The 14,915-nt window shown below is 50.9% G+C and overlaps 1 protein-coding gene across 1 annotated transcript; it reads right to left on the reverse strand.

Moving 5' to 3' along the window:
- Window positions 1-653: 653 nt before the first annotated feature.
- LOC120584507 (interleukin-4 receptor subunit alpha-like) lies at window positions 654-14,620 on the reverse strand. The gene is made up of 4 exons (XM_039840162.1): window positions 14,539-14,620; window positions 14,222-14,246; window positions 6,270-6,348; window positions 654-5,711 (listed from the first exon to the last, which is right to left on the reverse strand). Exons 1-4 carry the CDS (start codon window positions 14,618-14,620, stop codon window positions 5,061-5,063), a joined length of 837 nt encoding a protein of 278 aa, XP_039696096.1. The 3' UTR covers window positions 654-5,060.
- Between the last annotated feature and the right edge of the window lie 295 nt (window positions 14,621-14,915).

Below are 14,915 nucleotides of genomic sequence, written 5' to 3' on the forward strand. Positions count from 1 at the left end.
AATAGCAGCAGACGAAAGTTTTCATAACATTCCCTAGGCTGTTTTTTTCAAAATGCACGTGAGATAGTTGCAGAAATAACATTTTATGACATGCGCTGTGGTGTTATTACCAAAATACCCACCCGATAGCAACAAGAAAATCTTTATTACATGTACTCTGCTATCATTCCTAAGATGCATATGAGATGAGGGCAGAAAAATATTCTTGACTACCTACACTCTGGTGTTATTCCCAAAATTCCCACCAGATGACAGCAGAATAGAAATTTTTATAATGACATACACTTGGGTGTTATTTTCAAAATGCCCACGAGATAGCAGCAGAGAATAACTTTCATGACATGCGCTCCTGTGTTTTACCCAAAGACACACATGAAATAGAGACAGTGAAAAACTTTTCATAAGAACAGGCCCTTGACTGTTATTTTCAAAATGCACACCAGACAGCAGCGGAAATAAAGTGAGGGGTTATTCCAAAGGCCCACCAGATGGCACTGTGAAATAAATTTTGAGGATGACTTACGGTAGGGTGTTATTTGCAAAATGTCCACGAGATGGCAGCAGAGCATAACTTTTCATGACACGCGCTTCTGCGTTATTCCCAAGATTCACATCAAATAGCAGCAGAGAAAAATTTCATAACGACATACCCTGGGGTGTTATTTTTTTAATGCATACTAAATATAGCAGCAGAACAAGTTTTCATGATGTACACCGTGGTGTTATTCTCCAAATGCCCACCAGACGGCAACAAGAATAAATTTTATTACACTCCTGTTATTCTCAAGATGCACAATAGATGAAGGCAGATAATGAATATTTACTGTCCTACACCAGCTTTTATTCCCGAAATGTCCACCAGATGGCAGCAAAGAGTATCTTTTTTATTTCATACACTGTGGTGTTGTTCCCAAAATGCCCACCAGATAGCAGCAGGAAATAAATTTTAATGATGACATACACTTGGGTGTTATTTACAAAGTACCCACGAGATGGCATCACAGAAAAACTCTTCATAATGACATGCCCTGGGTGTTATTTTCAAAATAAACATGAAAAAGAGGCAGAATTAACTTTATGAGCAGCACTGTCATGTTATTCCCAAATTTCCCACAAGATGGCAGCAGAGAATGAATATTCATGACCTACACTTGATGGCCTATATTCAGGTGTTCTTCCCAAAATGCACACGAGATGGCAGCAGAGGATAGCGAATAACATTTCATGACCTAAACTCTGGTGCTGTTCCCCAAATTTCCCACCAGATGGCAGCAGAGAAGAGTATGTCCCTGTCTTAAGGGCTCTGCCCACTCATTAAAATAAGAATCCAGATTCTTAGGACTAAGGTCACTTTGAAATAAATCTTGTTTTAGGCCCTTCACATGCCTCATCTAACGTATTGCGTCCATTTGCCAGATGAAGCAGGAAATGTATTCTCTCCATTTTACAGGTATTTAAACTGAAGACTGATTCTGAGTTCAGGAACCTACACTCACACAGGATCCTGCTCCCTCCCTGGACCGTGGCTCTCCCTTCTACAGTGGAGCTCCGCACCCTCAGAGTAGGGCTTTCCCCTCGAAGCAGTGCTCCCCTCCAGAGCAGAGCCCCCACTTAGATTAGAGCTCTTCCTACAATGGGGCTTCCTCCGAAGAGCTGGGCTCTCCCCCCAGCGTGGGGCTCCCCTACAAGAGCAGGGCCCCTCCCTGGTATGGGACTTCCTCCAGAGCAGGGCCCCACTGAGGGTGAGGCTCTGCTAGGAGTGGGACCCCCCATAAAAGGCAGTCCCCCACAAGAGTGGGGTTCTTCAACAGTGTTGCTGTACCCCAAAGAGAGGGGCTCCCTACCTGAAAAGGGACACCCCTCTCTGAACAGAACTCCCCCTTCTATAGCACAGCTCACCCCCATAAGAGCACAGTGCCCCGCTCAGCGCCTTCTAGAGTGGGACTCTACCCCTAGAATGAGGCTTCACCCCCTAATAGCAAAATTCTTCCCTAAGAAGTGATTTCCCCACAAGAAAGAGGGGCTCCCTTCTGAGAAAGGCAAGAGTAAATCCTAAAATACAGCATGGACTTTGGGTGATTAACACGTAGCAGGGGAAGTTCACCAGTTATAGGACACGTACCACTCCGGTGCGGGATGAGATACTGGAGGACACACGCCTGTGCGGGGGCAGAGGGTGTGTGTGCAATTTCTTCCTCTCGATTACGCCGTGAACCAAAACTTCTCTGATAAAACCCAAACCTTAAAAAGGATGTTTGTAAGGATGCTCACTGCATCTGTGAATAAGCTCGGTCTTAGCTTATTGAAAGAATATAGACATTACACTGTGATGCACAGAACACACTAGGTAATGTCACGTGACTAAAAGATATATTTCTCCAGGTGACGGAATTTTGTTGCACCTGGTACAGTCGCCCCCCTTTAGCTGCAGGGCATACGTTCCATGACTCCCAGCGGATGCCTGAAACCGTAGGTCACATCAAACCTTATATAGACTGTTTTTCCTATACGGACATACATATCCTTTCACTTAAAGGAAGCACTTTATGGCTTCTCTTTGGCATGTCCAAATTGCCAGCATCACTGCTCTGGTGCTTTGGGCCATTATGAAGTAAAATAAGGGTCACTTGAACACAAGCCCTGTGATATCACAACGGTCGATGTGACGAGCAAGATGGCTACTAAGTGACTGACGAGTGGGCAGTGTATAGAGCATGACTGTGCACACAAAGTTTAATGAAAAAAAATAATAACTTGGACTTTATAAAATTAAAAACTTTACAAAAGACCTTGTTCAGAGATCCAAAAGAAAAACCACAAACTGGGAGAAAATATTTGCGCGACATGTATCTGATAAAGGATTTCTGCTCAAACTGCACAAAGGAGTCTAAAACAAACAACCCCACTAAAACCGGGTAAAGATCTGAACAGCCACCTGGCCAAGGAAGAAATGCAGTCTGGAGAAAAAGAGGGGTTCTGTGGAGAGTGACCCCATGGTGATCTGATCACAAGTCCCTGACTGGGCAGGCCATGGGGGGGTCGTCACACCCCAGGCGAAACTTCTTCGCTCGGAGGCTTGTCTCCGCCTCAGACAAGCCCGTCCACGGCCTCTGTGCACCCCGGTGACACCCCTGTGAAACGCCCCTCTCACCCCTCCTCCAAAGCGTGACAGACGGCACACGATCGTCACCGGTTTGCGATCCCGTCCCGGCCTCGCTTTCTCCCACCGCCACGTCGTCTTCCTCACGTTCCCGCCTGGATTCCCAGTGCGTAAAAGACACTGCAAGGTGGACGGTCTCTGGAACATTCGAGATCTTGCTCCCAAGCAGATATCATCAGTTGGGCTGAAATAAACTCACGTAAAGATTCTCTACACGTTTGGATGCTTCTTGCATCAACAGCAGATAGTGTGGGGGCCGCCGTGGCAGGACCCACCAGCAGCTGTGCGGCCATGAGGGGCGTGCAGGGAAGTTCGGAGGGAGGCCCGAGCAGCGGCCGCGCAGGAACGTCAGACTTGGGAGCTGTTTGCACCTTTCGACCCTTGTCATTGTGCCCCCGCCCAGCTGGATTAAACCCAAGAGATGAGGAAGACGATGACACGGAGACTATCTTCAGGGTGACCCTAGACCCAGAGCTCAGTACACATTTCATTTTACAAACGAGAGGAAAGAGGCACAAGCCAGCAAAAGGGGGACATATGGAATAGAGAAGTGGTCTGGGGCTTCGTGCCCCAGCGACCCTTGAGTTTTGTGCCTAATCTGGCGACTAGACTTTTTAAAGGGAGGCCTGGGAGGCTGAGGACCAGATTCTCAGGGAATTTTAAAAAGTCTTTTGTCAAAGAAATTTCAGGAAAGGCCTGGCAGCCAGCCATCCGCCCGTGCGAATCAACTCATGCCTGGCGGAGTCACCTCGGTCGCGAGTGAGAATCCCAGCGTGAGGGTGTCAACCACCGCAGGCACTGCCGTCGCAGGGAGCTTGGTCCTCCGCAGGTTGGGGGTGGGGACTGGGGAGATTGAGGGGAGACCGCTGTCTGTTGAGCCACGTTTCTCAGTGGGTGGGGCTGACTGACGTGCACTGAAGCCAAAACACAGATTCCTCACTCATGCCCCTACCATGCCCTCCTTGTCCCCACCACGGTCCCTGACCGTTCTGTGCCGTGAACGTGCCAAGCTCCTCGCGCCTCTGAGCCTTTGCACTTACTTGCTCTTCCTCGGCCCATCATGACCTCTTCCGGCCACTGAGGGTTCGGCTCAAGTCACCTCCTGAAAGGCCTCTCTTTAGCTCCCAGTGTTTCAGAGCCCTAGTCCCTTCAGCGCTGGCAACGTTCTGGTCTGTTTACTGACGCCAACTGACCCGTAGGGTCCAGCACGGACGGGGCCTCGTGTCGCTCCGTGTCCCTGGCTCCAGCAAAGCGCCTCGCAGGGCGGAGCTCGGCACCCGCTGGTGGGTGGGCAGCAGCCTGCTTTCTCTGCTTCTTCCTTCTCTGCGTGAGGCTGGGACGGGCCGGGGAAGCAAGGACAGTGGCCTTTGTCCGGCTTCCTAAGCTGGTTAGATCCAGATAAGAGATGGGAGGGGTCCCTGTCTAGTTCTCCAGTCCACCTGCCCCAAGCCCTGCATGAGCCGCAGCTGACAGCTCAGGTCTGTTTCTCAGAAGATCCTGAGGAGAGAACAGTTTGGGACTTTGGCCCGAATTCTGCTGGATTTCCAACCTAACTCCGTCTCCAGCAGTCACACAAATGCATTTTCTCTGCCGCTTAAGTTTTAGATTTGATTTTCCGAGATGATCCTCAGGCAAAGCGACATTCGAGTAGGTGCCACGCTGTACGTGAGGTGGCATTCCGCGGGGGCCAGGAGCTCTGCAGTCAGGCTGGGGTTCACGTCCTGACTCCAGGACCTCCTAGCTGTGTGGCCCTAAGCTAACCTTCGACCCCTCTGGGCCCGCTCCCTCACCTGTAACTGGGGTAACCGGATCTGCCTACTGGAGCTGACAGTGGGTAGATAGCTCTTGGCATATTGCTTAGCACTAAATCGTTATTTCTATTTTAAACTGTTGTGTTTTATTATAAAAGCTCTTGAAGGCAAAAAGTCCAGAGGGCCAGTTCGGGCTTGGCAAGTCCCTTCTCCTCATCTGTCAATCGTGTGTGTGGGGCGAGGGGGGGAGGGGAGTGACTCGGCAGCTGACGGATGGCTTTGGGCTCAGAACAAAGGAGACCCCTTGAACCAAAGTCGGGCTGGGGAACTGCTTGGGGGCAGTGAGTTCTGAGGGCGGTGAGGTGGCCGCATTTCCAGTCCATAGGTAAACAGGGGGACGGGGGCAAGGGCCCCAGGGCGGCCAGAAATGAGGCTCTGGAGAGGCCTGCAGCGCCCTCCCCACCGCTGGCCTCAATCCCAGGCATCGCCGGGCAGATGGCGCCGCTGGTGAGCCGGCTGGAGAAGGCCTTGCACTCAGCATCTCCGGAAGGGGCGAGGCCTGCCGCCCTCCTGAACCGCCTGCACGAACCCCGGCAGCCACCGGCAGGGCCCCGGGCAGGGGCTGCAGCTGCCTGGAGGAACCGCCCTCGGAGGACCTGCTCCCAGGTGTCCGGCTCGGGCTGGAGCGCTGAGGGGCAGGGGCGGTGCTGGGGTCCCTTTCCCCCAGGGGTCCAGCCAGCCTCAGGTTCGAGTCGCGCTGTCCAGGACCTGAGGGCTGGAGCTGCCGCATGCGGGACGGGCTGCGATGACAGTGGGCACGTCAGCGAAGGCCGGGCGGGCCGGGCTCTGCGTCCCAGCGGCTGGAGGGCTCGGCTCCGGGTGAAGAGGCTGCTCCTGGCCCTGGAACAAGCTTCCTGGGGCCCCGCTCCTCCTGGGAGCTCCGCCCAGCGCACCTGAGCGCTCACCCCTTCTGAAGGCGAAAGGAGGTGGGTCTCCCGCAAGCCCCACCCTCGCCGCCTAGAAGGTCCAGGGGAGACCTTCTTGTGGGGAGACTGGCTGATGCTTCGGGGCGCTTTCCCAGAGGAAGACCCAGAAGGGGCGCCCCCCTCTCCTGGTTCAGGTACCTCCCCAGAGGATGACGTGCAGATGAGCTCAGGGGTCATCTCCTCCGAAGGGAGCGGAGGAATGAGAGCGACCAGTGAGGACCCCGCTCAGGCTGGACGAGCAGCTGCAAGCGCCGAGCCCGTGTGGGGAGCCGGCCCGACTCCCGCGCGGGCCCCAGAGCGCTGGGCACCCCCCACACCCTGGCGTCTCCCCGACGCGCTGTCCGAAGCACCCAAGCCCGCCCACTCTCCTACCTGAGACTCCCGGATGACGACAGCCACGCCGGGACTGTGGGCTGGGCTGGGAATTTGGTCCCACCACGTTTTCTTAATCCTGAAAAGGAAAAGGAAGAGGTGTTGGTCCCTCCTTCACCAGAAGGGTCACAGCCGCCAACACTCACTAGGGGTAAGGGACCATGCTGACCGTTTGGAGTTCTCGCCCTGACCCTCGGGAGCAGGTTCTCCCCACTCTCGGACGGGCAGAGACCAGGCTCCCGCACCCACTCGTCATCATCCAAGACTCTCCGAGGCCCAGGGAGGTGACGGGACGCTGCGGGTAGAGGAGCCATTTCGGCTCCCGCATTCTGCTACCCACAACGGAGCCACCTCCGTCCTCAAGCCCGGGACAGGCAGGGCAGACTCAAGCTGCCCGCTGACACGTCCCTCCACGGGGCAGCCGAGAGCTAGGTGCCAGGGAGAGGCCCGGAGTGGCCTGAGAGCAGAGGGAACTCAAGGAGGAACGGACCCTCCTGCGTCAGCCGAGCGGGAAGGCCTCAGGCAGCCCAGGAAGAGCCCCCGCTGACTCTGCCGCCAGTCGACCTGTCTTTATTGAGCTCCTACTGTGTCCTGCACACTGTGCCAGGTCCCAGGGACACAACAGTAAACAAGATGGATAGAAGCTCTGCCTTCTCAGAACTGACCTTCTGGAAGGTGGAGACAGACACACAGGTACAGAAAAGATTGTGACATCATCAATCATGGCCTTAGCTGCCATGAACAAAATAGAGACAATACGGGAACAGAGAGGAACGGGGTGTGATCTAGGAAGCCTTCCTGGAGGAGGTGACTTCTGAGCAACGCCTGAGGCAGAAGAGGGACACGTCACGGCGACGCCCGAGGAAAGGACCTTCCAGGCAGCGGGCCCAGCAAGGGCAAAGGCTTGGAGGAAACGCGCGGGGCGCGTTCCAAGAACAGCAAGGCTGAGGCGCTGGGACATGGCACGTGGGGCTGAGGAGGAGGGCGGCTGGGGAAACTGAGACTCAGAGAACAGAGGACCAGCCCGGGGCAGCGCAGACGTGGCAGTGACAAGATGTGGAGGGAAACCTGCGGCCCCTTCACGCTCACCCTGTGCCCGGCCAGGGCGGGCGCCTCACTCATCCTGGCCGCCCGCCCCCTCCCGCGGGCGGGAGGGCTCAGCCTCCGAGACACTCGACTCCAAGGGCTGGAATTCTCTGGAAACCAGCTCCTGCCGTAATCCTGCCTGCTCCCCTCTGCCAAGGAGAAAACTTGTTTCGTCCCATCTCAGTGTCTCTGAGTCTGCGCGCAGCTCCTCGGGACATCATAGCGGAGGTCTCACTGTGGCACTGTGTGGCCTCCCAAGCTGGGCTCCCACCCTGTTTCTGCACCTTCGTGTCTTTGAATCACTCTTCCCTTGTTCCTGTTCCTCGCTTGCCCCCAGGCCACCTGCGTCTGCACGCCGACCCCACTGCTGCTGGCTCTGGGGATTTGGGCCCAGCAGACCAGTCCCTGTGCCTCGGCTGGCCTGCTAAGTGGGGATGGTGACTGACCGCACCCCAGAGGGCCCTGTGAGGCCGGAGTGATGACACACAGCAGAAGTGCTGGGGACAATGCCCAGCACGTGTTAGGCACTGAATCAGTGTTCGCTGTTGTTCTTAACAGATGGCAATGACAAGCGAGCCGGATCGGCCTGTCCCTTCGGCCTGCTTGCTTTGTTGTGGATGATGAAAATACAAGAAGGGGTCAGGAGGCTGCATTCGGGTGTGGGGTCCCCAAATAAGAAAACCCCAGGCCCTCAGCCCGAGAGCAGGAGCTTCCCAAGTACGTTCTCAGTACAAGCTCAACTCACATTACATCACAACCCACTTACTTGTCCTTAAGCCTATCCTTCATGTATCAAAAAATTAATAGAAGTTAATTAAAAATTTTAGAACACTTGTAGATTTACAGAAAAGTTGACAGTACAGAGAGCTCCCATATACCTCTCCCCTGCACAGAATTTACGCTACTATTAAGGACGTGTATTAATGTGGCACATTTGTCACAACTAGTGAACTGATACTTATATATTATTATTAACTAAAGTCTGCAGTTTACATTGTCTCACTCTTTCTCTTGTACAGGACTATGGGTTTTGACAATGTGTACTGATGCCTTGTGTCCACCAGTATAGCAGCATAAAGAATAGTTTTTCCTCCATACAAATCCCCAAAGCTCCACCTATGGTTCCTCCTCCCCGCGAACCCCGGACACCACTGATCTTTCTCCTGGCCCTAGAGCTTTGCCTTTTCCAGAATGGCATACGATTGGAATCATACAGTACGCGGCCTTTTGAGATTGGCTTCTTTCACTTGGTCCTGTGCTCTTAGGGTTCCCTCATGTCTTTTCCTGGCTTGGTAGCTCATTTCTTTTTAGCACGGAATAATATTCCCTTGTATGGATGCATTACGGTTCTTTATCCACTTACCCGCTGAAGGACATCGTGGTTGCTTTAAGTTTTGTCAATTATGAATAAAGCTGCTATAAACATTCATGTGCGGGTTTCTGTGCAGACATGTTTTCAGCTCCTTTGGGTAAATACAAAGTGTGAGTACTAAATCATATAATAAGAATACATTAAGTTTTGCAAGAAACCCAAACTGTATTTCGAAGTGGTTGTACCATTTGTATTCCCATGGGCTTGACTGCTTTTTCTGAGTATAAGGTTAGAACATGTCTGTAGGATGCTGTAGTGAGAGTCCCAATTCTTCACCCCTCCCTGCCCCCACACTCCTTGCTATGTGACTAGTACGTGTCTCACTAGGACTGTGAGCTCAGCCACATGACTTGTTTGGGCCAGTGGGATGTTTAGCAGGTGTGACGGGGCAGAAGCTTTCAATCCTCTTCCATGATTGGACTTGCGTTTCTGTTGTTGCCGTGAGACTACCTCTAGGCTCGCCCACACCATAAGAGATAACGTGGCACAGAGTCACCTCGACTGTCCCAGCCAAGGCCAGTCTAGATCAGCCGGCCTATGCTCCAACAGGAAAGAGCCCAGACAAGGTCAGCAGAGTCACCTGGCCACAGGCTGAGTGTGAGCAGTAAACCCTGCTGCAGGCCGGGAGAGCTGTGGTGGCGTTACTGTCGCATTAGGTAACTGATGCAATTCTCAGTTAGAAAACTGAAGCCAAATAGAAAAGGGTAAAAGATTAAAACTGCCTGAGATCGCGGAGGCAGCCACTGTGACATCTGGTGAACATCTCTTCATACATGTGTGTGCGTACACCACACACACCTCCATCCATATCCACGGTCACAGACTTAGTGTCACTTTGGCAAGATGGGGGAGGGTTTTGCGGTGAAGGCCGTAAAGGTAAGGGTGTGATGTCTCCCTCATAATGACCGTTGTTTGCCTCAGCGTATCTGGGAGGAGGTAACTGATGAAAGCTGCACCGTTGGGCGTGGAGAGAGGAAATCAAAAGGCCGGGGTCTCAGAGAGATTGAACGACATCGTGAAACATGATGGGTAAGACATACAGGACAACAACAGAAACAGGAACGGGGCCTTGGGAAAGATCTAGCTGGCTCATGTAAAACCCCGTCTTGTTGTCTGGGACCCTGGGGTTCATCCATTCTTTCGATGATTATTTATTGATGCATTTTACGTGTCATCACATCTTAGGAGCGAGGCCCTGAAAAGGTGACTAGGACATGGTTGGTCCTTTTCCCTGAGGAAAGAGTGACCGAGTAATTAGGTACCACGTGATGCCAGTTCTGAGAGGGGACGTAGGGAATAGAGAGCTTTCCAGAGGAAGGGCCGACCAAGCAGTGGGTGGGCGTTCGCCGGTTCGAGGGTGAGCGGAACAAGCTGGGGACAGTGAGAAGGGAAGGGACAGAGTTCGCAAAGGCACGGAGGCAAGACCAGTCCCTGGGGGAATCGCTAGGAGATCAGGGAGGCCGAGGGGCGAGGAGCGTGACGAGAAGGAAGAACAGGGACACGGCGTTCCGACGCGGAGCCGCAGCTTTTGTATCTTTCTAAGGACAACCCGGAGCAAGAAATGCATGTTCGCCCAGTACGAGTACATGCACACAGAGCAATATTTCACCCTTCAACGTGCCATTCATTCTGACGTTTTCTATTCTGTCTTATTTTGTTTTTAAAATGTTGGTCATGGATGAAATCAGCTGATCACAAAAGAGCATTGATCACATGATTTGATTTACATGAAATGCTGCACCCGCCCAAACTAATCTATAGGGGTAGAACAGAGAGCAGTGGAGGCCTGGGGTGCGGGCGGGGTAGGGCAAGGTTAACTGCAAAGAAGCGAAAGAGAACTTTCTTAGGAGATGGAGATGTTCTATATCGAGAGTAGGGTGGTGGTTACACAGGCACATGCATTTGTTAAAAACAAATACATTAAAATAACTGCACATGAGGAAACTTTCTGGGGTGTGTGGTGATGTTCTACATTTTGACAAGAGATTTGCATTGCAGAGGCAAGTGCATCTGTCAGAGTCATAACACTGTACACTTAAGACGAGTGCCTTTCATCGTCTGTAAATTTTACATTAAAAATTGTGGACAAATATTGAGCCATGGTCGATATGCACACTGAAGTGTTAAGAAAAAGCATTCTGGTCTCTACAACTCACTTTTTGAAAAGCATCAAAAAATAAGGTAGATTGGAAGATGGGTAGAGGAATGGGAAGATTGACAGATGTATCATAAAGCAAACATAATAAAATGTTAATGCATGTCAAGGCAATTCACTGGAGGAAAACTAACCCTTTCAATAAATGCTGCTGGTAAAACTGCATATCCATGTGCAAAAGAATGAAGTTGGGTCTTTACCTCACATCACATACAAAAATTACCTCAAAATGGATCAAGGACTCAGATATAAGAGCTAAACTACAAAACGCTTATGAGAAAATCTAGGTGTAAATCTTCCTGAGTTTATATTATGCAATGGTTTCTTAGCTACGGCACAAAAGCACAAGCGACAAAAGAAAAAATGATAAACTCGACATCATCAAATTTAAAAGCTCTTGTGCTCAAAGGAGTGAAAATGCAACCCACAGAATGGAATAAAACTTTTGCAAATCAGTTATCCTGTAAGAGGCTTGTATTTAGAATATGTAAACAACTGCAATTAGTAATAACAATGCAAGAAGCAACCCAATTCAAAAATGGGAAAGGGTCTGAATAGACCGTTCTCCAAAAAAGATATGCAAGTGGCTGAGAAGCTCATGAAAAGCTGCTCAATATCTTCAGGGAAATGCAAATTAAACCACAGTGAGACCCCACTTCACACCCACTAGCACGGCTATTATCGAAGAGGGACAACAGCAAAGGTGGGTCAGGGCGCAGAGGAAGGGGGCGCTTGGACCCTGCTGCTGGGGATCTGAGGTGCTACAGTCACTTTGGAAAACAGTCCGGCTGTTCCTCACGGCATTTAAAATGTAGGTACTGAATGACCCAGCAGCCTCGCCCCTAGGCATACAACGAAGAGCAAGGAAGACACATGTCCGTGTAAAAACCTGTGTGTAACTGTCCGCAGCAGCGTCATCCGAGCAGCCAGAAGGAGAAATGCCCCAGATGTTCACCATCTGACTGTAGACAAATAAATGTGGCATGTCCACGCAAGGGAGGGTTACTTGGGAGTTGAAAGGCTGAAGTGCTGGTACACGCTGTGTGACCCTGTTTTCGTGGGAAGTAGACTGGTGTTGCCCAGGGTGGGAGACGGGACTGGGGGTGTAGGACACTGAGGTTAAGGGGTGCGGGGTTTCTTCTTGAGGCGATGAAAATGCTCTAATGTCGGTTGTAGTGAAGGCTGCACAAACCTGTGAATACACTAAAACAGTTGAACTGTACACTTTAAATATATGAATTGTATAGTTTACATCTCAATAACGCTGTTTTAAAAATTGCACTTCACCGAAATTAAAAGCCTCTAACTCTTCAAAAGACACTACCAAGGAAATAAAAAGGCAAGCCACAGACTATGAAAAAATATTTGCAGATTGTATATCTGATAAAGGACTTATATTCATAATACACAAAGAACTCTCAAAATTCAGTAAGAAAACAACTCAATTTTTAAAAATGAGCAAAAGACTTGTACAGACACTTCACTGATCAATATGGACAGATAGCGAGTGAATAAGCATAGGAAAAGATGTCCGACATCCTTAGGCATCAGGGAATTGCAAACTAAAACCACAGCGAGATTCCCCGACACACGTGTTGGGATGGGTCAGATTTTAAAAATACATCACAACACCAAGTGATGGTGAGGGCTGAGACAGCTGGAATTCTCATAATTGCTGCTGGGGACACAAAATGGTGCGATCGTTTGGGAGACAATTTGACAGTTTCTTATAAACATAAAACATATGTTTCACCATATGACCCACTTTCCTACCCCCGGGTATTCACTCCAGAGAAACGAAAAGGTAGGTTCGCACAAAAACCTATCTGCAAATGTTTATGTTATCGATAATTGCCAAAACATGGAAACAACCCAGATGCCTCTCAACTGACGAATGGATAAACCGTACAGAGTGGAATATTATTTAGCTGTTTAAAAAGTCTTCCAATATGCACAACACTATGGAAAAATCTGCAATGCACTATGCCTTGTGAAAGAAGCCAGACTTAAAATGCCACATGCTGTGTCACTCCGCTTATACGACAAAGTACAGGGAGAGAAAACAGATCCGCGGCCGGGGGGAGGGGGGGGAGGGGGCGGGTGCGCAGCCGGGCAGCAGGAGGAAGGAGCAGGGGAGACCTTTTGGGGTTCGGACTATTCCCTATGGTGGCTGCTCCACTGTGTTTGTCAAAACTCAACAGAATCGTACACCAAAATGGGTGGCTCTCACAGTATATAAATTATACCTGAGTCTAAAAAATTAAAAAATATATATGAATGGTAGAATCCGCATGGCGTGAACATGGGTATTCACCGCACGATTCTTTCAACTTTCTGATATGTTTGAACATGATCATATTCAGAGGTGTGGCAAAAGGACATCGAAAAGGTGTTAGGTGGTGACACATAAGTGTATGTGTGACCAAAACAAATAAAAATAGTGAGACATTTCACCCTTCAAATTTTAAATAATAGTAAATATAATAATTAAAACAGTGTAGGTCATAACTCACTAACTTGATTTTCTAAGCTAGCGGTGGGCCTTGACCTTCAGTTTGAAAACCACTGCTTTAGCCCATATTCTTCAGGCATTTGAACTTTAATCTGAGGGAGCCTGGGGAGGGTGGGGCCTCCAGAAGCCAGCTGAGATGAGCCCAGTTCCACTGAAAAGGCAAAGTGCTGGCTTTCCCAACCTTGCTTGCAGCTGGGGCAAGGGCGTGCAAAAGCCTTCTGGGAAAGATTTTCCCCTCTGATAAAAAGACAGAGAGATAGAAAGAGACTTTAGCCATTGCTATGGAGAGAGGCGATGCTTGGAGCTGTGGCAGGCGTCTCATGACCATGAGGGCAGAGCTAAGGATAAAAGCCAACATGCTGAAGATGTCGGAACAGAAAGAGGGAAGGGCCCTTCCGACATTGCTGAATCGCTGCCGGAACCCTGAGACCTCCTACCTTAAATACTTTGTCAAATCGTATCTGGAATGTTCTTACGTAGAAGCCACTGTTAGTTGGGTACGCTGGTATCCGCGGCTGAACATATTTCATCGAATATCTTATTATGGAAATTTATACTGAGTAACTTAACTGGTATTTTCTACTTGTGGTCCTCAGGTTTTCCTCTACACACCAGGAAGGCACTCGTTTCATTACAAAGGGGTAGAGTTTTTACCAAGCCCTGAGCAAGTGTGGCCTTTTGTTACCACATTGCCCCATTTTTCGAGCGGTCAGATACCCCAGGGTTTTACGGGAAATTCCTCAACTTTAAATATCGATAATGAATTGAAATGTGTATAGAACTGTGCAGGACACACGAAACACGGAGTAATGGTGGCTCACGCTTACTGGGGGCTTCCTCCGCGCCACTCAGCTAAGTGGTTTGCATGTATTATTAACTCATTTAAGCTTCACGACAATCCCATCAGCGAAGTGCTTTCCATCCCTGCTTTACAGACAGCGAGCTGCGAGGGAGTACTTTGTCCTCGGTCTCCGAGATACTGCGTTTAAAACCTGGATTCGAACCCAGGTCCAGCTCCAGAGCCCAAGCTGTCCCCATTCAGCAGATGAGGAAACTGAGGTCCAGGGAGGTTAAGAAGTTGTCCGAGGTCTCGGGAGCGGAAACTGGCCAGGCAGGGATTGCAGTTAGGTCACAGAGATAGAACCTTGCACCTGGTGCTGTCCCATAACCAGCCACCCGTTTCCCCCGCAGCGTTGCGCAGGCTCTCGGACCAGGGGCTGGAACATCAGCGTTTGCAGCGGGGGCCCCCGACTCCTGGCAGTGGTTTCCCTTCCTTCTCACGACCACCCCGGGCAGGACGGCAGCTCCGGCTCATCTCAGGTCCACGCGAGTTGTCCCGCACACCTCGCACACAGATCACGGCGATGACTTGCCCGAGACCTGGCTTCTTCCAAGCGGCAGGGCGAGGGCCGCAGTCCCGCCGGCTGACCGCGCAGCCCTCCGCTGCCGGCCGCGAGGCCTGCAGCCCGGGAGCGGGGGCCGGGCCGGGGCTCCGGCCGGCGCCCGCGAAGCCCGGCCCCG

This window comes from Pteropus medius, unplaced genomic scaffold, assembly GCF_902729225.1.
Source record: "Pteropus medius unplaced genomic scaffold, Ma_sr-lr_union100, whole genome shotgun sequence".
Classification (NCBI taxonomy): Eukaryota; Metazoa; Chordata; class Mammalia; order Chiroptera; family Pteropodidae; genus Pteropus; species Pteropus medius.